This window comes from Camellia sinensis, chromosome 9 (assembly GCF_055761805.1).
Source record: "Camellia sinensis isolate YWXY chromosome 9, ASM5576180v1, whole genome shotgun sequence".
Lineage (NCBI taxonomy): Eukaryota > Viridiplantae > Streptophyta > Magnoliopsida > Ericales > Theaceae > Camellia > Camellia sinensis.
The window spans coordinates 65,876,877-65,901,328 of NC_138969.1; the positions used below are offsets into that span (position 1 = coordinate 65,876,877).

The window sequence follows — 24,452 nt, forward strand, 5'->3', positions numbered from 1 at the left end:
CCTCTCCGCTCGAGCGGCAGTTTGGACGCTCGAGCGTGAATTTCCTTCCCTCAGCATTTTGGACATCTGCAGAAAATTCTGGGAGAGTGCATCCGGCGCTCGAGCGGATCTTTGGACGCTCGAGCGTGAACCTGTGTCTGACGCTCGAGCGGGGTTTTGTACACTCGAGCGGACCTGTCTTTATATCAGTCCGTGAAATCACCTTTTTGGTCACTTTTTGATTTCCTTTCTCTCTCTTACTTTTTGAAAACCTCCATTGGAGAGCACCTCACTCTAAAACCTAACTTCTCTCTTAGGATTGATCTAGCTAGAGTGGTTTCCTCACCTTGGGCCTTTGTAAGAAGTGTGCTGATCGTCGAGGGCTTCGTTGTGATCCAAGAAATTTGGGATTTGGAGCACTTTGATTTCGGGTCATCTTCTCCATTTGAGTTCTCCATTTGAGGTAGGGATTCTCCTTGTTCTTTTTCAATACCTCGTCTATAGATAGACATGTGGTAATTTTGTATTGCATAAAAATCATATCCATGTTGGATTTGTTTGAACTCATGAGAAGGAACCTAGGGTTGGGTATATGAAAATGGTTATGTTATCATTGAGGGTTGTTTTGGGCTAATTGGAGTGTAAATTAGCATGTTGTAGTTGATAAAGGAAAAAGGCCTAAATCATATTTTGATTGATAAATTAAAATGGAGAATAGTGAATCTATATTGTAAATCTCTATTGTTGATGTGAGTTGGGTGAAGGTGTTAATACCTAAGGGGTTAACTTTGGCTTTGGAATGGTTTGAAATGAATGTGGTGGACTAATGTGAGTTATGGTTTTATTATCAATAGAATTGGTTTTGTAAATAAACGGAATGTATTTGGTCTTGTAACAACAAAAGTGATGGAGTTGATTTTGTGAAAACAAAAAGGGGAATGGAACTTGTTTTGTAAAATGGGAAAAGTATTTTGGAAATACGTATGAAAATTGGTTTGTTGTTTCATGAGTGTCGAACACACACGTGTGGAATTGTATCTTGAACTATCATGTTAATATTGTTGTCAGGTTTGTGGTCTCATAATAATTGAGTTTGTTAATTGATGTACAATATACATGCATCTAGAGGTTTTGTCCTTGGTCATCGGTGGAGGATGACGTGTTTGTGTTGAATTGCCGTGTATGTAATACACCATTGTTGATTGAACATCATATGTAATGAAATGCTGAATTACATTATGTTTGTATACCGGTTGGGGAGAAGAGAGGGGTTGTACTCCAGTGTGTGTGAGAAGATAGGGGATGGACTCCACACACTTATTTGTTCAGCGCTTATAATCAGAGGTATCATACCCTTCCAGGTAGCGCCTGGAGAACTGACGCGCTGATAATCTAAGGTACCATACCCTTCCAGCTAGCGCCTGGTAAACTGGTAGATTGTGGTGAGAAGTGTATCTTTGGCTTACTACGCATATAGCTAGTAGTGCAGTGTTGTTTTGTTATTGTTTCAGTGTATCTGGAAACATTGTGGATTGTATTTGTTACAGTGTTGGAGAGACGAGTTGACTCATTGATTGATTTTATGTATGTAGTTGAGTTGTTATCTTTTTATAAAGGTGTGCATGGATAATTATGATATAATTGGAATTGCATTGAAATGCCAAATATGTTTTGAAAAGGCACATCTGTTGTATGTGTGGCAAATGGAAGAGTAATGGGCTTAGTGAATCTATTTTTTCTAAGTAGTTGTTAATGTTATAAAAGATTGGGAACGGGGGTTAATGAAAGGAAAAAGGAAGAATAAATCGCTTATAGCGGTGAATTAAATGATTGTTTTCAAGAAAAGTTCATATATATATATATATATATATATTCATATATATATTTTGTATAAACTGTCACATTATTATTCTAGTATGAGAGTGGGTGTTCATGATCATAGCTATCTGTAATGTTGTTATTGTTAAGGAGCATGTTAAGTTCCCTACTGGACTATATGTTCATCCCACGTTGTTGAATCTTTTTCAGGTGATTAGCAGGGTGTGCTACAAGATTTGGATCTTCTTATTTGTTGGCCACGGGGCCTCAGTTATGTTGGCGGAATGCCATTGTTGTAAAGGGTTACACCCTTTTTCCTGTACTTTGAATGATGTAAGCCCAAGGGCAATTTATTAAGTTAGTTCATGTAATATTTACTTTGCATACGAATGAGAGTATTGTTAATCACTTCTACGGATTGAATGTATGAGTTTATTTCTGCATGTTATCTCTGAAATTGAATTAAGTTAAAGAATTTGGTAATGACTCCGTGTAATAAAAAGTGGGGCGTGACATGCTCTAATTACATTGATAAATTAATTGGTATAATTAATTTGAAGAAAAGAGGAATTAAACTGAGAACGTTGAAATGTTGATTATATATCCATTCGGTGCATTTATTTTCAGTATAGAAATAATTGCTTTGGGCTATCGGTGGAGGATAGTCTTGATTGTTGTAGACACTGCATGATGATTAGGCAAACTGAAACTAATCGATTGAGTATGCTATTGAATTTAGCAAGTGGAATAATACATAAATTCCATGTATTGATTGATTGTATATGATCTATGTTTATATACATGTGTTGTGTGGGAGGACATGGAGGATCTACTCCACGGTTTAGGGGAAGATAGGGGATGGACCTCTAAACCGGGTTTTGTGTGACAGTGATACAGCACTACAATGTGTATCAGGCTACGAATTAGAAGTATTTTTGTTTCATTAATACAACACAACAATGTGTATTATTTGAAGACTTATGGAAGTGTTTGAATTGATTTGATATAGCACTAAAATGTATATCGTTATCAATTGTAAAGTATAGGAGTGATTCTATGTTATGTTGATAGTACTGAAATGTGCATCTTTCGCAAAGTGTGGGAATGGTTTATGTGTTATTGATACAGCATTAAAATGTGTATCCCTCATGAATTTTAAAAATGTTTTAAAGATGAGTCTAAACCTCATTAAGTTATTTGGCTAAGTGTTGAGCCTTGGTTTCAAACTCAAAGTTGGAAAAAGATATGAGAAATGAAATGTAACATGGACTTAATGTCATGAAATCGAAATGTGATATATGTGAATGTATCTGTGTTGACCATCTATCAACTGCTAATCTTTTAGTCATTGTTCATGGCTGGTTTAGTGTATTTCTACTAGGCTGTGGCTCACCCTTTATGGGACATCATTTCAGATACAGGTAGCATGCCACCTCCAAGGACATAGCTTAGGAGGCTAGAGGTAGGCAGATTGTTTTGTTTACTTTCTTTTGATGTATTACATGTAAATTCAAGCCAAGGGCTTATTATGTATTGAGTTAGCACTCTTCTTTTTGTAACCAAGTGTTAACTTGGAAAGCTGTAAGCCCGTAGGGCACTTGCTTTTGTTGTTAACATGTAATATTTTTGTAAGAACTACTCTGATTAACAGAAAGATGTTTGATTTCTTTTATGTCAATGCATGTCTAAAGTGATGGGATTAATGTTATTATTTGAGGGCATTACAGACAAACATTGAAGCGATAAGATGGTTGAGGTGTGAAGGAGGCTTGGTTTTTTTTTATTGTTCTTGTTGTTGCTACTGGTATGTTCTTTGATGTTGCTGGTGGTGTAGGGTTGTTGTTTTGTTGGCTAGGGAGGTCTTGCTTTCGTGAAAAATATTTTTGCTGCTATGGAAAGCCTTAAGTTATAAGGCAGTGTTGTTGCTTTTTAAGGCTGAGGGTTGTTCTTGATTTGGGAGTTTTAGGGAAGTTTTTCGGTTGCTCTTTTAAGTTGTGCGAGAATGAGTTCTGCTCTTGTTCTCTCTCTCTCTCTCTTTCTCTCTCTCTCTCTCTCTCTCTCTCTCTCTCTCTCTCTGTGTGTTTTTGTGTTTGTTTGTTTGTTTGTTTTTTGGTTTCGGTTTAGCTTTGATTCTTTTTGCACTTCCTTATGCTTTATTGATGTATTTCATTTCTTCATTTATATCAATAAAGTGATTTTTTTGCCGATAAAACGAAAGAAAGTGGAAGGCCATTATCATGTGCTTTTGGATGCTTCTTTGTAAACAGAACATGGAGTGAGGTGGATGCTTGCTACAATATATATATATACATATTTAAATTGGTAGCAGGGTAATACGGGGAGGGGAAGCTACATAACAGTAAACTTGAATTTAGACATTACATTTGGTAACTCATCTATCAGGCTAACCTTTAATGTTGCTTGTACAATAACCATATATATTTTGGTGGGTGGCAAGTCAAGACATGGTGGGTTGTACTCGATGCTGGAGTTAGGAGTTTGAAGATGGACAATAATTGTCATTTTTCATGCCATCAAAATTTGATGTGTTCCACATATTGCTTGTTTATGGATTTAGTACATGTCTTTTTTTTATTTAAAAAAAAAATTCTCAATATTTTGTGTTCCACATATATCTTGTTTGTGGGAGCCCTTTGGAAGATTTCTTGGTTAGGAGAAGGAAGATAAGTAATAAAATTAGCAAGCTCAGATAGCTAACAAATTCCATGCTGAGGAGACTTAGTTGTTGCCTTTGTAGTTACAAGCATGCTCACTAGGGTTTAACGGTTTTGTTTTGTCGGAGTTGGATAAAATTTGGCTTTGAACTAAATCTTTTGATTTTATTAATTGAGAACTAAAACCGACCACATTATGATTCAATTTGCTTGGATGTTTCTATAGTTACTGAGAACTTACTTCCAAATAAGGCCTGCAATGTTTTCCTTAGTTGATGATGTTGATATGTATGAATAAATGTTGTTTGTCAATATTGGTTGGACTTGGACATGTAAACCATAAACTATACACGAGTTTCTTGGACGTTACCCTAGTGACTAAAGCACTTCTTTCCAAAAGGGGCAAGCAATAGATTTCTATTTCTAAATGGAGATCCTATGTCTTTGTAATGTGTCATTTTCTATTTCCTCAATATTATTGGTCCTCATATTCACTTGAGATAAATATAAGAATCAATTGCTAAGGATTCATTGCTAAAGAAACATTATTTCCCATATGTTTTTATAATCATCCTATGTTTTTGAAATGTTGCATGAGATAGTTCAACTATCTTTCTGGAAGTAACTTGTTACAAACCTCATTAGAAGGCATAAGACACAACGTTAGAGTAGTAAATTAGACTCGAGCAAAAACTTTGCCCAATGTATAAGTTCACATTTGAGGGAGAGATTGTTGGAACTTCTTGAAGTAAAGTGATCCCATATTGGAAGAAAAGAAAAAGAAAAGTCCTAATATATGTCGGATGGATTCACCCCATATATGTTTAAGCCTTTAAGTGAATATGTGTTTGAAATAACGTGTATTGATTCTAAGTATGGACACTTTGGATTCCCTAACATAAATCTAAGTACGGACTCTTTGGATTCCGTAATATAAACTCCCTTCAAATGAATTACAAGCTCTTCTTCACAAATTCAAGCAACAATTCATTGTTGTACTCTAAATTATTACTAGTTAATCACATTTCAGTAAAGAGCAAATTACAATAATTTTTTTTACCACAAATACAAACAAGCATGAAAACAAACATATAATATTGTTAATTGAGATAAATAATTTAGGATACAAGCTCCATTACGATGCATAGAAAGTAAAATTACACACACTAGGTACCCCCCCCCCTCTATTCACTCTTTCTTTTGCACACATTAGGTAAACATTCCTTTAGTTAGAGTAGGAGTTTTGATATTGCAAAGCAAGACAATCATTTAGAAACACAAATCATAGGAAGCGTATGTCCTTACACAATAAAATCCTAAGGTAGACATCACATAACCTTAGGTAGTAGCTCAGCATTGTTTATGGTTGACAACTGCAAAAAGAAAATGAAAACTCAATAACAATTTAGCAATATATTTCTATAGAGGATAGAGATATCTATATTTTGCTACATATAATGTTCACTTTTTTTATTTTTTATTTTTTATTTTCAGAAAAAAATGAAAATTTCAAAAACACCATTCTCTTCATATTGTTTTCATTTTTGCACAAAAAATAGCTTTTGAAATTTTGGAAGTAACTTTTTGTTGTTACCTAAAAATGTGACAGGTATTAGAAAAAAATTCTGAAAAAAAAAATATTCAAAAAAAATTTCACAAAACATGTCTATTTTTCTGTAATAGAAAATTCCTTTCAGATAAGAATTGTATTGTTTTGGGGCATAGCTTGAGGTAAATCATGAATTGTTCACTTACTCATGAGAGTTATTCCTCATAAATTCATAATCTAGTTCACAATCTAATTAGGATTCAACTTGGATTTCATCTTCAAAGAGTACCAATCTGTCTTGCCTAAAAATAAAAAAAAAGAAAAGAAAAAATTAGGAAAGATTATGATAGGAAACATTCATAATGACAACAAAAAAAGAGGTGAGAAACCTAATAATATTGTCTATGTAGATGGAAAATAAGATATTTAAACAACCTATGCATGATTTCATAGGCTATGTAGATGGAAAATAAGATATTTAAACAACCTATGCATGATTTCATAGGCTGACAAATCTATCAAGTGTATGTTGAATGGGCCTCAAAGAAAATATGCAAATTGAAAGGCCAATTAATTTTATTTATTCCTTATGTAGTAAAATTTATATTGAAAACTTTCAACATTTTCAGATTACCTATTGATTGAATAAAGATGTTACGCAATGCACAATGACCAAAAATTTCTATGAGAGAGATAGCAAGTAGGCATTCTTCCTCTCTTTCACTTTTTGGTGAATAACACTTTCCATTAAGGCGATCGCCTAAGGTCTCACTTTTGGAATTCGACAAATTGAAACCAAAAAAAAAAAAAACAATCCCTTACCAAAACCTAATATAAAATTTATTAAGAGGCATAAAAACAAAAGAAAAAAAGAAATCCATTGCTAGCATTTTCTTTTTTATTTAAGGAAGGCATTATCTCAATCCACTAGGTCTCTTCCATCTTTATCCAAAGGCCTAAAAAAAATTCATTGTCCAAAGGTCCTTATCTAAAATTTGATTTAAAAAAACTCCCAAACAAAAATAGAACTATTCAAATGGTTCGTTGTAGGGAGCATTACCATGTGAGTAGTTGCTAGAATATTAAATAATTTATTATCTCAAATTTTTTTTTTTTAGATAGTCAAAGGCATTCAATAATAAAGACATAAATGAACATTCATTGTAAAAGGCCAATAAAAAGTAAAATTTCTTTATCCATCAACTTAACTTAACACTTAAAAATAAAAGTAAAACTCTATGCATGAAAAAAGACAATATGTTAAATTTTAACTAAATAATAAAAGAAAACAATAAATTTTACATTAAAAAGTGTAATCTATATAAATAAATAAAAAATTAAAAATGTTTTTTGAGTGTAATAAAGGGCCTCTCTATGCACAAAATTCATGCACAATAATATACCTAAAAAAATTGAATGAATTTCGACCGTATATTAAAATTTTTGAGTATTTTTAAGTGTACATATTTTGTGTGTGTAGTATTGCTCTAAATATAATTCAAAATTACTAGAGATCTTTAATTATCTACAAACTAAATTATCATGAATTTTCATCTTAAAATTTATTCTGAAACTGAAGTGTATGATGTTAATTTAAAATTAGTCGGATATGAATCATACAAACACAATGAATATATATAGTCCATTGATTTACTAGTTCATTAGTCAAGGACCCAATTTAATTTAATTTTTTTTTATTTTTTTTTTAAGAAAAACATTGCCTCATAATGTAAGTAATTACCTGATATATCTATCTATCTATAATATATATATATATATATATATATATAATATAAGCAAATGTAGGTATTATGTCAAACGTCTCCAAATGTTTATTCTTAAATTCTCATAATTTTGGAATAAATAAATATGTGGTATCTCTCTTCACCTCCATTCTCACTATTCAGGTCTTCTCACTCTCTTCTCTAATTGTTATATAAAAGATAATAATAAAAAAATTAAATAATGTCTCTCCTTAGAGTTTTATGTATAGATATGTATATAGAAACTACCATGTCTATCCCTATATCACGTAAATTTAAATTAAAAAAAAAAGAACCCACAAATCCCACAACTCTTAATCCTAACTGTTATATTAAAAAAAATCTTAAAAAAAAATTAGATAATATCTTTGTGGGTGTCTATCTAAAATCTCAATCCAAAATTTTTGAATTTTTACATTTAAAAAAAATTAGAAAATGCCACACTCAATTTCTATTGGATCATACTTCATTTTACAATATATATATATATATATATATATGAAAAAGGTCAAAAATAAATAAACAACTAGATAAGTGTTTGCATTTATCAGATAAATGTTTGCTTTTAAAAAAAATAAAATAATTGATTTGTATTTAAAAAATGTGATGTTAAAATTTTAAATTTAAATTTTCTATGATATCTTTAGCTCCTTATCTCTATCCAAAAATCAAATTTGAATTTAAACACTAAACCTCCAAAATACATTATCTTTAAATTAAGTTTTTATATAAATCTGAACATCCACCAACAAAACCCAACATTGGAAACAACTCCCAACAAAATCCATTCCCCTCCCCTCCCCTCTCTCTCTTAACGTATTCATGATCATAAAAATTTCTTTAAGTTATCAATATTTTATATCTCCTAACTCCAAATTCCATGCAAATTTTTTTCATCTTTATTTTATTATATATTTTAATGATAGATCTTTTTAAGCAATATGGTCAACTTCATATAAATTTACATACGGTCTATATAGTTTTACATAAAATCTACTTAGGTCTATAAACTTTTTCAGTCTCTATTGATCTAATTATTAGTTCTATACAGGGGCGGAGATAGAGAGGAGCCAGAGAGGTCACGTGCCCCCTGGGTTTTGGGTTTCTTTTTTTTTTATCAAATATAAAGAAAATATTTTTTAAAAAAATTATAAAAATATTATTTAAAGTGAAATGTCAATGAAATTTTTAAAATTATGAAGACAATAATGATTGTTTTGATTGAAAATTAAAATATTCCGATAAGTCATATTATTATCTATAAAAGATTTATAATTTTTTTTTTTAATGTAATGGTGATATCTATTATTATTGGCATGCAAGCATAATTAATCTTACTATAAAGATATATAATTTATTGGATTGTTAGTTACATTTGACATGTGAGATTTACCCTTCATGTGTTTTTTATTATTGGTTGATGATATCACATGTCAATGATGACGTAATATTATCATTATATTGAATTTTTACTCAAATTTTGTATAAAAATTACTTTATCATTTTATAATTTATTTTAAGACTTATATTCATAACTTTTTTTGTATTGTCTATGATACATTAGTTACAAATAACATCATTTTTTTTTTTTTATCTTTCTCAAAGTCAATCGTAAAAATTTATGTGAAATATTTTTGTAAAAAATTTCAATATTATAATTAATAAGTGCCCCTTCTGATTTAATTTTCTGGTTCCACTTCTGGTTCTATATGATATCTTAAAAATTCATTTCAATTATTGATTGCAATTATTGAATGGATATATGTTTTTTTCTATTTTTTTTATTGTTTTTATTCTCACTTGTCTATTCTATTGTTTATGTGAGAACTTTATTAATAAATTGTATGGTATAAAAATTATAAATATTTAGTTTGAATAATTATTCATATATATATATATATATATATATATTTGGATCGGCAAAAGTCAGTTGTTAGATATTATTCATATTGTTTAGCTTAAGTATGAGATATTATGGCTCATTTTATTTAATGATTAATTTTATATTAAGATATTTTTCTTCTTAATCTTATTTCCTTTCCAAAAAAAAAACTTGAGACTCCTTATGGGAAAAAACTGATAAAGTAACAGTATCAATTTGGTTTCTGTTGAATCATCCTTTAATCATCTTTGCTAAATTTAAAAATTAAAACAATTATCTTATTGATATAAGTAACAAAATTTAATGGGATTATACATGACTACAATTCAATTATATCTATTAGCTAAATTTAAAAAATTAAAATTAAAAACATCTATTACATGGGTTAGAATCTAATTGGGTTAAACATTTTGACTATAACTTAATCATAACTATTTATTAAACTTTAAAAAAAATAAAATTGAGCATTAAAAATACTTATCTTATTCTACTACAAATAAAAAAATAAATAAAAACACCTAATTTTTTTTAGATTAATTAATCGACATACGTGGTCATGATCAATTGGGTCAGATATTTGACTATATCTCAATCATAACTATTTGATTATAAAAAATGTAATAAATATAAAAAAATAAAAATAAATTTTTTTATAATCATTAGATTATTTACCATGTCGCCCAATGTTCACTAAAAAAATTTCTTATGTGTAAGGTTCAAATTTTAGAATACCCACAAGATAAGACCTAATTTTGATGTATAAAAAATATTGAATCACTACTAATCTAAATCTACCTTATACTACTAAAATTACCCCATCAAATCTCTATCATAATCAAAATCTACTAACTCCACCATATTAGATTCACACCACAACTAAAATCACATCTCTTTTTCTCTTTCAAATTTAAATATTTTTAATAAAATATTAAAAACAAAGAGAAATATAAACCGGATTGTGCAATATATATATTTTAATAGGTTTCATTATTTTTAATTTATAAATAAAATTTTGACTCTTTTGTGCATAGCATAGGTTTTATGCTAGTGTATATATATATATGTTAAATGTGGTAAAATATAGAAGTACCTTAGGTGGCTTTGAAATGATATGGGTTTGCACAAACTGATTCAAGTCCATCCCCTGTAGCGGTATCACGGATTCATCTGAATAAACTTCCTTCAGTTTTGGTGTGCTGCCAGAAGTAGTGGCAGCGAAAGTCTTCATTTTGGGGCAGTTTTCCACTGTAAGTTCTTCCAAGGATGGCCATTCAAAAGGAAAGTCGTCTCCTCCTGTGCAGAAACCACTTAGATTTGGAAGATCTTGAAGGTAGAGTTTTTTGAGACTTTTGAACACTCTCTCTTCTTCTTCTTGTTGCCCTTCGTTTTGCTTCGCAGCAACAATTTCCTCCATTTCTTCACACTTAATTACCCAAAGCACTTCAAGTTGATGAAGAGCTTGAGCTATGGAAGGTTGGAAGACATATTTCAGTTTGTCACATGAAACGACAGACATAAATCTTAGGTTGCAAAGTTGCACATGTTGACGACTGGAGCAGTTCAATATATGCTTCAATCTAGGCAACTTGATTAGATATAAATCTCTCAAACTAGAAAGCAGCTTCATGCCTTCTCCTTCAGAACCAAAATCAAATACTTGTTCCAATTTCTCGCATTCTGCTACCCGAAGCTTCTCCAAATGTTGTAGCCTTTGAAGCAAATTGAATGGAAGAAGAACAGTTGATAGTGAAGGACAATCGCCAACTTTCAAACTTCTAATCTTTGGGAAGCACACCCAGCTCGAAGTAGTAAGTGCACTTGCTGCACATATCCCTTTGAAAGTAACCAAACAGCTGAGTTCCAATTCTTCCAGGTTGAAGAGCAATTGCAGATCCAATTGTTGTACTTGTGATGAAATCCCCCATTCCTCTGTGTTGATCAAGTATTCGAATTGAGAACAATCTACAATCTTTAGACGTGTAGCTCTCTTCAACACCATCTTTAGCCATTTACTCCAATAAACCATGGTTCCAACCAAATTTCCAAGTACCAAATAATTTGGGGAATAATTTTCAACGCTCGCCTCTGAACTCGATTTTCCAATAAAAATAATAAAACTTTCCACCTCAGGAAAAACAAAGTCCTTGGATATATATGCAATGTCAGGTATGGAAATGGTTAGCACTTTTAGGCGAGGCCAAGATCTTAGTGCAGCAGCTACTTCTATTGCAGGGTCAGCGTCTTCTGGGCCTTCTATTGGGTATTCCGCTGCAAGGTCAGCGTCTTCTATTGCAGGGTCCGGGTCTCCGATCCTTCTAGAATATTTGGTACCAAACAAGTACAACTCCTCCAAATGGGATAAAGGCAATACCATTGCAGCCGGAATCAGAAATTCATGATGGCTTTCAGTCATGTCCAATAACCTTAGATTAGTTAACTCCCTTATTGCATTTGGTGCCTTGGAAAAAAAGGCACACCTAAGGCTAAGGACTTCAAGCGTCTTTAACTGTCCAAGATATTTAGTGTCCCCAAACTTAATTCTGTCAAGGACTAATGTTCGAAGACACGTTTGGTTATTGAAAGCATCAGGACTACGAATTGGATCAGGACTACAGTCAAAATTGTAGTCAAGTTGTTGGCTCAAATCTAAAACACTAAGTGCATTCATCCTTGAAAAGAATTCATGTGAACATGACCATTCATTTTTATTGTGTTGTAATAGTAATATTTGGAGCTTTGGACATTCTAAGACCTCAGGAAGGTTACTGATTTGATTTCTCATCAACGATATGCCAGTGTATTGATCCAAACTATCGATCTTTGGCCAATCATTCAAATTGCAACCAGCTCGTACAAAATACTTTTTGGATCCAATATCTATGGCAACATCACGTACAACATCATGCATTTTGATGCAATCTTGTTTACTAGCTAATAACAAACAGGAAGCTATGAGATTGTTGGTTACTGACTTTGCTCTGCCCCTGGCTTCATGCACTGTATCAACATTTTTGAATACCCTCAACCCCATCCCATATCGTACCAAGTCTTCTATTATGATGTTATGATCCTCGGGAAATAGAGAACAAAGCAAGAAGCAAGCCTTGGCTTCCTCATCCTGCAGGTAGTCATAGCTCAACTTAAGACTTTTGTACACACGTTGATCGACACCTTCAATGTTTGTTGGCACTGATTTTCTCAATTCTCGAGCTGCCTCATCCCATAAAGTAGGGTCATCTTTTCCCTTCATTGCATTTCCAACCGTAACAAGTGCTATTGGCAGGCCTCCACATTCTTTACAAACCTCATTAGCGACAACAGTCAACACATTAGAGTCAACAACATCGCCAACATTCTTTTTGAACAAGTCCCATGAATCTTTTTCAGATAAAACATCGAGATGAACAATCTTTGTCCTCAGCCTTTCCATTCCCATGGAATTACATTCTTGTTCACGCCGTGTTGTGATTATGATTTTGCAACCCTGGTGATCATTGCCAAATGGAATACCCACGGCTGCCAAATTAAGTTTGGCCCAAACATCATCCAATATAACAAGGATCTTCTTCACATCCTTGAGTCTTGCATACAACATGCTTGCTCTTTCGATTTCACTTTGTTGATCAGTTAATCTGGTGAAACCCAACATGCTAGCTATTTGACCTTGAATGTTTTTAATGTCTGGGTTCTGAGACACTACAGCCATCACAACTTCATCAAAATGCTTATTAGATTTTTCTTTTTTGCCGATTTCTTTCACAAAAGTTGTCTTTCCAACTCCCCCAATACCATGTATTCCAATGATGTTAATCTTTTCGTCAATTAGTGCCTCCATTACACTCGTCATTGTTGAATTTCTAGAAGCATAAGGCACGAACTGTTCAGAGGGTATGGATTCTATCCCCAAGGGAGGTGCAGGTTTGGATATGTTGTTATTGAATTTGCCTTCTTTTTCCAGCTCTTTAGCCTCCTCTGCTTTATTTTTTGCTTCCTTACCTAGCCGGCGTCTTGTGACCAAATCAGGAAACCACCCATTGAAACATTTCAAATTCACATTGGTACCACCTTCTAGAAACTCTTTAGCCTCAAGAATGAACCCATTAACTTTGTCAATCCAATTCTTGACACTTACTAGAATTTCTTCTCTGTTCCTTTTTGCTGCATTGATGGAGTCGAGCACATCTTTTCTCTGAGCCTCTAAATTTTGTACTTGCTCTCGTAGATCTTCAATGTATTTCACTCGATAGAAGACATAATCGAATTGATGCCCAACTGGCTTCACCAATAATTCAATAACTTTTCCTTCAATGGAAATCAAAGCATCACAGATAGCCATAGCCATGTCTGATAACAAACAAAGCAATACTTTAATAAATAAATAAATAAATAATATTGTACTATTGGCAGTAATAACTATTTGCATGCTTGCTGATAAAATAAATAAATAAATGGGAAGTTGCGAGCCAGTCCTTTATTTATCAAAAAAAAGTCCTACTCTAATTTTCTCTATAAAAATATTTATAAAAAAATATAATTTAACTATTTATATTTCGCACATCATATTTCAATACTAACTAACTCAAATAAATTAAAATTAAATCAAAACTCACAAATAAAAACTCAATTAATTTTGGTTATGACTTGGTTATCACTCATTATAATGTTCGTTGTGATTATTGTTTTGGTTACGACCAAAAAGGTCTTTGGTTATTCTTTAAGTAGTATTTGATTATAACTTATTGAGTTTTTTTAGTTATGACTAACACAAATATTATAACTTGTATATGGTACACGCCAATGTAAAATGTGTATTGTAGAATAACCCTACTTTTTATAATAAATTCATAAGTAGATACTTATTGATATTTACAAACATAATTCAAATGAAATTTATAAAGTATGATATTCAAAATATATACTTATATTTTATAACGTGTATTGTATGGGTTAACTGCTAGTAACATATCATAAAATTTTGACCAATCTTTGTTAGTTGAGAGAAAAGAATAATCTACTTGATATGTTTTGGAATTCTTTATTTGTTAAGAATACCACATAAACAATATCAATAGAATCTCTAATACTACCTAATAATTTTTCAATATATATATACTAGTGTATAATGAGATCAAAATGTAATTAAATATAAAATTATTGGATTAAAATATAATTTATATATAAATATAGATTCCATTTTAGATTTATTCAATAATAAACATTTATATAATAAATCTTAAAAAAAAATAATCAAAAGAAAGAGTGAGAGAGAGAGAGAGAGAGTGGAGAGACTCTACTCTCACCACATTATTTGCTTTTTTTAATAGAGATAGTGAAGACAAAAGAGAATTTTGAAGTGAAAAATGTTATGAAACTCAAATAATTTACTAAATATTTTATCAAACTTTTTATATGGGTGTAAAATTCACACAAACTCACATATATATAAATCACATACTTATGTAAAATATTTGATAAAAAATTTAATAAATTATTTGAGATTCCAAACATAACTATTTTGAAATTTGAAAAGGAAGAAAATAAGAGATTAGGCGAGAGGAGAGAGAAGAAGACGAGAGAGAGAGAGAGAGGGCAAGGGTGACGAGAGGAGAGAGAGGACTTAATCACATCATTATTAAATACTCTTTGTCATTGACCGATACATACACCAACCATAACATAATCAAATACCAAATGCCAAACAATTTAATCACATCACCCCCATTATTTCTCTTCTCTTTCATTTGCACTTGCCAATATTTCAAATTCCATAGTGAAATGTAAACCACTTTTTTATCACTATTTTTTTTAATAGAATTTAATTTAAATTTTGAATTCAAATTTATCACAAATAAATAAACAATTTTCCACACAACCATTTTTTAACATAACCAATCTTTTTTAATGACATTACACTAATAAATATAAACATTTTTAATGATGTTAGGTTTCTGAATAACTAAAGCTACTTAATTTTTTCATATTTTTTTAATAAACATTTCTAGACAGTGTGCAATGAACAATTATTCAAATAGATTAATTCGTACCCAATTCAATCTTATAAGAAAATAAATTATCAACTTAATATAAAAGTAATACCCTTTTTGATAAAAATATATGAAAAGAAATTTATATTATAAAATTTTGAGATATTATACAATATATTTTGTATTAATTTATGAGGTGGGGTTGAGTGAGAATCCTTGGGAAGGGAAAACAGACCCACGTGGGTTGCCTCCCACTCCCTTTGCCTACTTTTTATTTTCTTCTTCTACTTCTTTTTTCTTTTGTTCTTTTTTGAGCAGAGGCTTATGTCTCTCTTTTTCCTCTACGTCTCTCTCTTCCTCTTTGAACTCCATTGTTACTCAAGTTTGAGCTTCGAATGGGTAATGAAAATTCATTAACCTAGAACATTCATTAAAACGCATTAAAATATCACAAATCCAAACCCAAATCTTAGAAACACAAATCCAAACACGTACCTAATCAATAGAAATAAAAAAAAAAATACACAAACCCAACACAATGAAACCTTTCAGAAATCAAAACATATTTAAAAATGAAACCCATTTCAAAACCGTCGAACCCATTTCAAAAACTTATCAAACTCTCGACGGTGAAGGATGGAGGCGCTGTTGTGGGTTAAGATTTGAGAGAAGATCTGAGAACTGAGAGAGAGAAGAGATGAAGAGTTGCTGTCGATGGAGATTGTAGTGTGGAAATGACGTGGCAGTGGAGAGTTGTTGTAGATGGTAGAGATGTTGCTTCCGACGACAATAGAGGAGGAAGAGGAAGAGGACATGAAGACAGAGAAAGGGTTTTGTTGACAATGTGCTCTTGGTTGAGAGTGATGGTGCCGAGAGGAGAGGCAGAGGACAGAGTGATAAAAGGTAGAAGAGAGAGAGAGAGAGTGTGTGTGTGTGTTTGAAAGAGAGAGAGAGAAAGAGAGTAGTGGAATGATAAAAGATGAGAGAAGAGAGGAGAGATAGGTAGGAAACATATTTTGGACCAAAAAAATCTGATGATTAATTTTGTAGATGGAATGATCTGAATCATTGATGATGCCATGTAGGACAAAAATATGCATAAATTCAAAAAACGTTCTACCATATTATATAGATATATATACTCTATATAACAATTTCGGTTTAGACCTTTCCCTTTTCTTGCTTTCGAACCCGAGAATCCATGTCCTTAATTATTGTTCATCTCATTTTCATCTTGTTACTAGTTGAGTTTGGTTATTCGGAAGTTTTGATTGCGTTTGAAACAAGTTTGGAAGTTAGTTTTTCAAAGAGTTGTTGCCCAGGTTTTTTGTCTGTTCGCTCGAGTGGTCTTTTTTGCGCTCGAGTGATCTTTTATAGTCTTCAAAACTGCTAGAAGTGTGGTATCTTCATTCGAGCAGTCCTTCTTGTGTTTGGGTGGTCTTTTTTGGGAGGAGGTCATTGTGCACTCGAGTGGTGGTTTTGGTTGCTTGAGCGGTGTCACTTATTGTGTTTGACGCTTGAGCGGTGTATTGGTCGCTTGAGCGGTCTATGCATATATCAGTCAGAGAAAAGGCCATTTTGAGTCACTTTTTCATTTCTCTCTCTCTCTCTCTAAAAACCTTAAATCCACACACTCTCTCTCTAGTTCTTACTTTCTAGCCCTAAATACTCCCACTTCTTTGATTTCTTCACCCTAGCCCTTTGGAGAAAAAGGTAGAGCACGTTGAGGGCTTCGCCTCAATTGGAGGAGTTGTTGTTTTCGGCTCCGTCAAGGTTCTACCTTTGTTCCCTCTTGTCTTCTACTTTGAGGTAAGGATTTCTTCAACCTTTAATATGGTTCTTAGCTTAGTTATTTTCTCTTTGAAATAGGTTAGTGATTTGGGGGTTCTTGGTTAAACCTAGGGTTTGGTTTTGGAAAGTAAAATAGGGGTTTTTCAAATAAATGCTTGAGAATGTTGTAGAAGGGCATTTATTGTTGGGTTGTGTGGAAATTGTGGAAACTTACTCTTTGAATGAGATTTTAAAGAACAAAAAAGATTTTGTTGAAAATCATTGATATTTGATTTATGGAAGTAAAGGAAAAGGTGTTGGGCCTTGAATAGATATAGAGAATGTATTTGTTGATGATGAGAGTGGAGTTGGATATTTATTATCGCTCCCATTTTGAAACTGTTGAGATTTTATCTATTGTTGAATAAAATATCTATTTAGTAGAAATATCTATTTTGAGCTATTGGTGGAGGATAGTCTTGATTGTTGTAGACATTGCATGAGGATTAGGTTAAATTGAAACCAATTTTTCATACATCTTGCATCAAGCATCGTTTGATATTGAACATTAAAAATGTATTGATTTTGAGAAAAATGGGTGAATACCTTGGAGAATCTAGTTAGGGGGTGTAATTGTGGTTATGATGTTAGCATGTGTGCCCTTGAAGAAAGTCCAGAAACCCGTGCGGTTGGGTGTCGATCCATCTGCTTAGTACTGGTAAAATGGCTTTGGTAGTGCTTGTATAGCTTACTGGTAGACACGTACCTAAAGATTCTATGACGACTAGGTCTTTATTTTCCTTCTTTTCTTTTCTCTTCACTTCGTCCTCTTTTGCTCTCATTGGGTTTGAAACGTCCAGAAATAATTCTCAAAATTAAGTCCTTGTCCTTGTTTTCCCTCGGTGTAAAATTTTATTGGTTCCGAAGAGCGTGAGGTCAGGTCCGGAGTGCCCGAGGGTTGAACCAAAAACTTTTCTGGGTTGGTTGGCTAGTCGCATGTGCGGGGGTCTTGGGCCCCACGTGCGGGAGGCTAGGCCACACGTGCAGAATTCAGAGGAGATAGGAGGCTACACAGTGCCTAAAAGGCAGGTGTGGAGGAAGGTGCGGCAAAGGGCCACCGCACGTGCGGGAAAGGGCGCCGCACGTGCGGCAGTCTGGGCAGCCGAACCTCTATTTTTTTTTCCTCTTTTGGCCAAATGTGTATCATATTTTGGGCATATTTCTCTCACTCTAAACCTCATTTCTCTCCTCCTTCTCTCTAGAAACTCTCACCAAAACACCAAAACACTTTGATTCTTGCTATCCTTTGGGTCTAGATCATCCTCATCTTCCTCTAATCTTGAAGATCAAGCTTGGGCCCCTCTTGGTGTAGTGGGAGTTGAAGAATCCTCATTTGAAGCTAGGGTTTCATCTCTTGTTTCTTCATCAAACATTGAGGTAGGGTTTTCTTTGAGTTATATATATGTTTATGTAAATTTTGAGTTGATTTTGTGTGCTCCTCTTGCTATTGCGAAAAAGGGTTTTGGTAACTCAAGAAGTTGTTGATTTTGTGGAGCAAACTTTATCTTGTGTTCTTTTAAAGACTTTCCTTGAGATTTTGGACAAAATGAGTTGAGATTGAGATGTATGATGAGATTTTATGAAGGGATGAACAATGTTAGGGTTTTTGTGAAAAACCTAGAAAATTGGGGCTTTTGGGGAACATGGGAAAATTCATGGAATAAATTTTTTCCTTGTGTTAAAATGAGTGGGTGAGTGTGGAGTTCACCCTTTGGTAAGAGAAATGGTAAGCTTCTTGTTATGAGAAAGTGAAGGACTTACCTTAAAATTGTTGTTGAATTTATGAAAATGTTTAATTTATGTGATTATAATTGTTGGCCCCCATGAATCATGGGAATTGAAGTCTTGGAAGTTGATGTTTTGAAATTTCATATAGTCTTGAAATGATTAGAATGCTAAGAATTTGCATGATGAGAGGTTGTTATTATGTATTGATTGGCATATGGTTATTTTGTGAAATAAAATTGGAGAAAGAAAATGGGAAATGTATTTGCTTCAATAATGTGTCAAGATAATTAAAATTGGAGGAATACCATGAGCAAAGGAAGGTCATTGCATTTCACTCACATATAGTAAATTAATTGGCATTTGTGAATTGTGATTGGAGATATTACTTCAAGCAAAGATCATATTATGAATAAGAACTATGGAAATTCGGTATGGGGTAAATATGTTGGTAAGTCCGGATAGGGGGTGTAGTCGAACTTGATAAGTTAGCCTAAGCGTCCATGGTGAAAGACCAGAAAACCACGCGGATAGGTGTTGAGCCTTCCGGTTAATACTAGTAAAAATGACGATTTGGTAGTACTTGTAAAGTCTATTTGCAGACACCAACCTAGGGATTACCAGTGTCGTATTTACCGCCCCTTATGATTAAAATTGGATGTTTGGAAATTGATGAGATTGCAAATATATTAATAAAACATGGTGGTCTTTAAGAAAAGCATGACATGTGATTGTTTTGAAATGGCACTGCATGGCATTGCATTTGCAATTAATATTTGATATATTACATAAATGTATATACTTTGTTAAGGATTTCTCTACTAGACTTTATGCTCACCCCTATGGGATATTGGTGCAGGTAAAGATGTGGTGATCCCGCCAAGCTGAGGGCGTGGATATGTTTTTGGTGAAGAATAGATTGCTCTTTTATTTGTGTTAACTTTTGAAAAGCCAAGGGCTAATTTGTATGGGTCCGAGAGACCATTTTGTGTAACCGGGCTATTGCCTTGGAACTTGTAAGCCCTTGAGGGCCTTATTCTTTTTGATTAAATGATTTTACATGCTATAGATTCATGTACTAGTTTGTCAATGAATGTATAATCGCATGTGAGATTATTGTGGTATAACTTTTGGAACTTTGTAAAGGAACATGGTGAATGTATCTTTCCGGCATCTCTTGAGCCATGATTATTATTTTGCTTGGAAGTGGGTTGATGTATTTTCTATGTTGAGTAAATTTCGAGGCGTTACAGATTCCAAGTGTTGCTCTGTTTTCTGTTATAAAATGATTATTTTCATGAATTGATTTATAATTTGGCATTGCATTGTTCTGAGATGGAACAAGAGAAACGTTTGACAAATGGCATACATGTGCATTCACCTTATAATTTTGTTAAGATTCATCTATTGTGTTAGGATATCTCTACTAGGTTTTGGCTCACCCTATGTGGAAAATAATTGTAAGGTGCTGATGATATGATTCCACCAAGGACATAGCTTGGGAGGACTTGGAGCCAATGGCTTCATTTTTCTTTATTTTTTGTAATTAATTTTGTATAAGCCACGGGCTTTACTTGTATTGAGTTAAACTCATTTTGTTGTACCCAAGCATCAACTTGGAAAGATGTAGCCATTATGGCATATAATTATTTAGTTTTAATTTTAGTTTAAATCATGTATCTATGTCATATGCTACAGATTCAGAATTTAGGATTTATAAATGTATTGGCATATGTCATCTTTTGTATGATCAAAGTTATGAATGGAATGGAAGATGTGATGTTGTTGATCATTTGTAAGTAATGTTATGAGACGAGTTATTATTATTTATTTTGAGGCGTTACACTCTATGATGGTATGGTCACTCAATCTTCATAAAAACAATTAAATTCTAGGGACAATTAGAGAATAGAGTGATTTGGGTCAATTATTTACAAATTAATAGAGAATCATAATTACAAAAGCATGGAATCTGTGGTTGTAATTACTAGAATGTTTTTTTTTTCCTTCTCTTTTTCTTCTCTCTTCCACTATCTACAACTATTGGCCAACGCTTCCTTACCCCTCTTTAGTTGTTAATCACCCTTCCACCTACCCCCAACATCTCTATCACCACCCTCCACACCTCCCTACCCTTAACTCCTTTGCCCACCTATAGTGTCTCGGATCTTAAATTCGACTTGTTTATGTTAATTGGTACCCGTTACCTTATATTTGTATTATTTTCAAACTTTTGGAATTGATGGGTTTGCCTTTGACCTTTTTGTTATTATAATTGGGACCTCTTTCTTGATGTTTGGAGTCTTGATTTATAAGTTAACATGGTGGTTGGATAAGATTGGATCAAAAACCCTAAATTCAAATATTTATTTTTTAGTAGTGTTCACTCTTTTACGCTTTTCTATCTCCGCACTTTGAATCTTGATATGAGTTCGGAACCATTGGAAAGCTTACTTTTGGAACTTCAATTTAGATACAAAATCGACCAAATTCTAACTCCAAAAGAGGGAGATACGCTTGTTTGAAGTTTATTATGTAAAAGTTGTCTAGGTCAATCCACACGTGCGAAATATATGTTCTGCACAAGCAGATTATGCAAGAGAGCATTTTTTCCTGGATAAATCCGCATTTACGGCCAGAAGCTCCGTATGAGCGAACATGGGCTATAGACCTTGATTTTTGAACCTCTTACCCTTAAAATCTAATATTTTCTTTCCTCTTTCCCTCATTTCTTTCAACTCTCTCTCTAAAAATCTTTTATCTTCTCTCTCTCTACAAACCACTGCCAAACTATACCAAACTCTTGATCTACCATACTTAGAGTCAAAATCTCATCTTGGTTCTTTGGGAAAAAGTGTAGAGAGCATCGAACGTGTTGTTTTGAGCTAGAGCAATCTTTAATCCGACAACCGTGAAATTTCAAAATTCATACTTCTCCCTCTTCATTTTTGAGGTAAGGATTTTCTTAACTTTATGTAAATATTTTAGCAAGATTATGTGGTACTCTGATAGTTATGATTGTTTGAGGAATTAGGATTTTGTCATTATTATTATTGCCCAAATTGGGGGTTTACTCGAATTTTTGTAACGTTTCTCAAATTGTTCTTCAAAACATAAACTATAGTGTATGAATTTAAAGATTTTGTTTTTAAATTTAGAAAATCCCATTTTTTCTAAAAACGTAGAAAATGTGGAAAGTTTGAATGCGGATTGTGAATTGAGAAATTATGAAAATTCTTCGAGATGTTGATATATCTAGAAAATATGCAAAAGTTATGAAATTCTCAAAAAATTATGAATGTTTGGAAGGTATTGAGAAATGATGAGATTATTGGAAACCATGTTTTATTTTGAAAGTATTGAAAATTGTGAATTATGCTCTAAATATTGCCTTGTTGGAATTTTGATAGAAATAATTGTTTTGGCAATCGGTGGAGGATTGCATTAACTTATTGTAGAATTGACATGAAAAATAGAAAAATTAAAACATTTGGAAAAGCATGCATAGTATTGACATACTAATGATTTCATGTTTTCACTTCTTACTGCATTTGAGAAATGCATTGTGATTGCTTGTTAAGAACTTTTGAAAAATATTAAGAAATGGGGTAAATACCTTGGTAAATCTAGTTAGGTTGTGTAGATATTATTTGAGAATTAATTTGGCTTGAGGTCCATAGTGAAAGTCCTTAAACTCACGCAGAGTAGGTTTCAATTTCCTTTCGGTTAATAATTGGTAAAATGGAGTATTTGGTAGTGCTTTAAGAGACTACTAGTAGACACGTACCTAGGGATTTCCAGTGTTATATTTACCGCCCAATGTTGATGAAACAAAAGTTGTTGAATCGTTTACGATTTTGGAAAATGCATGGCATGATCTCTTGCAAACAAAACATTTATTTTGAGCATGGCACATTATTGCATCTCATGACCATGAGAATGTTAAAACTCTTGTTCTTTGTTAAGATTATCTCTGTTGGACTATATGTTCATCCCTATGTAGAAAACCATTTTTAGGTGTTGGCCGTATGCCTCTGCCGAGGTCAAGGCCAATGAGGCTTTTGGGAGCTATGTATTTTGTGAAGCCTAGGGCTTAACTTGTATTGGGTTGAAACCCTTATTTAATTTGTAATAGCTCAAGTCCCTTGAAAACATGTAAACCTTTAAGGCATGTATTTTTGTATATCGTTTACTTAAATGTTTCTCCTATTACATGCTATAGATTCATGCTTGTTGGGTTATGAATATATTAGTGCATGTAACCACCTCTTGTGAATCTCAAAACATTTCAAATGGGATATATATAATGAAATGAAAGAGAATGATATCTATTATGAATGTTGGCTCATGTCGAGATTTTGTTTTCTGCATGTATAATTGTATTAATTAATGGGAATGAATGACGAATGTAGTTTTGATTTGATAAATCGGATCTTAAGAATTGAGGGCATTACACCACCATAGTCTCCTTCCATTTCCACAAGAGAGAGAGAGAGACAGAGAGAGAGAGAGAAACTAGATCTAGATTTTCAATCGAAAGAAGTCAATCTAGTAATGATGAAAGAGATTGTAGTGATCCCGGTTTCAACCCTTCTTTCATGTTTTTGCCACTTTGACTGGGCAGGTCGAGGATCGAGCTGCCCAGTCAGCTCGCGGGGATTCAGGGGGCAACGCCCCTTGGCGGGTCCGAGGACAGGGCTCTGGCAGGGTTGAGGGGCAGCACCCCTGAAGCAAAAATGCAAAATGCATTCAAAGTTGCTTGTATGCTCGAGCGATGCTTCTTGCGCTCAAGCGAGTAGTGCGTCTGAAAAACTTCTGAAGCTAGGTATTTTACGCTCGAGCGAGAACTCCTTCGCTCGAGCGAGCCTGGCATATATTAGTTACCAGTAGCGCCGTTTTGCTTCACTTTTGATTTCCTTTTCACTCAAAAACCCTAAATCTGCAGCTCCTCTCCCTAGAAGTCATTGTCTCTCTTTGATTTCTCCAAATCTATTGGGATTTAAGCCTAAGTTCTTCACCAAAGTTGGTCATCACCTCGAGGGCTTCATGCTGTGCGGTGGAGATCGAGTTTCGACACTGTAAATTTTGGGGTTTCATCTCTATTCTTCTTCAATACTTCAGGTAGGGATTTTCTTTGAGTTATATATATATTTTTGCAAGATCTAGATGATTTTCGAAATCATCCTTTGATTTGTTTTGGAAAATTGATTGTTGATTCAAGAAGTTGAGCGATTTTGAAAGTGGGTT

General features: G+C 33.1%; 1 protein-coding gene across 3 annotated transcripts in view; it reads right to left on the minus strand.

Annotated features, from left to right (window-relative positions):
- Positions 1-5,596: 5,596 nt before the first annotated feature.
- The window catches only part of LOC114318582 (disease resistance protein At4g27190-like), a 38,408-nt gene continuing 19,552 nt past the window's right edge, over positions 5,597-24,452 (minus strand). The window contains exons 3-5 of one of the 3 annotated variants that reach the window (XR_014339903.1): positions 10,757-14,010; positions 6,228-6,323; positions 5,597-5,845 (exon numbers count right to left, since the gene is read on the minus strand). Coding sequence is in view for 2 of the 3 variants with exons in the window: in XM_082886965.1 (XP_082743091.1) it covers positions 5,801-5,845; positions 10,757-14,008 (3,297 nt within the window). In the remaining variant the exon portion in view is untranslated. Of the gene's footprint in view, positions 5,846-5,976; positions 6,324-10,756; positions 14,011-24,452 lie in introns of those variants that run through there. The other 2 variants (XM_082886965.1, XM_082886966.1) reach the window with 2 other exon arrangements.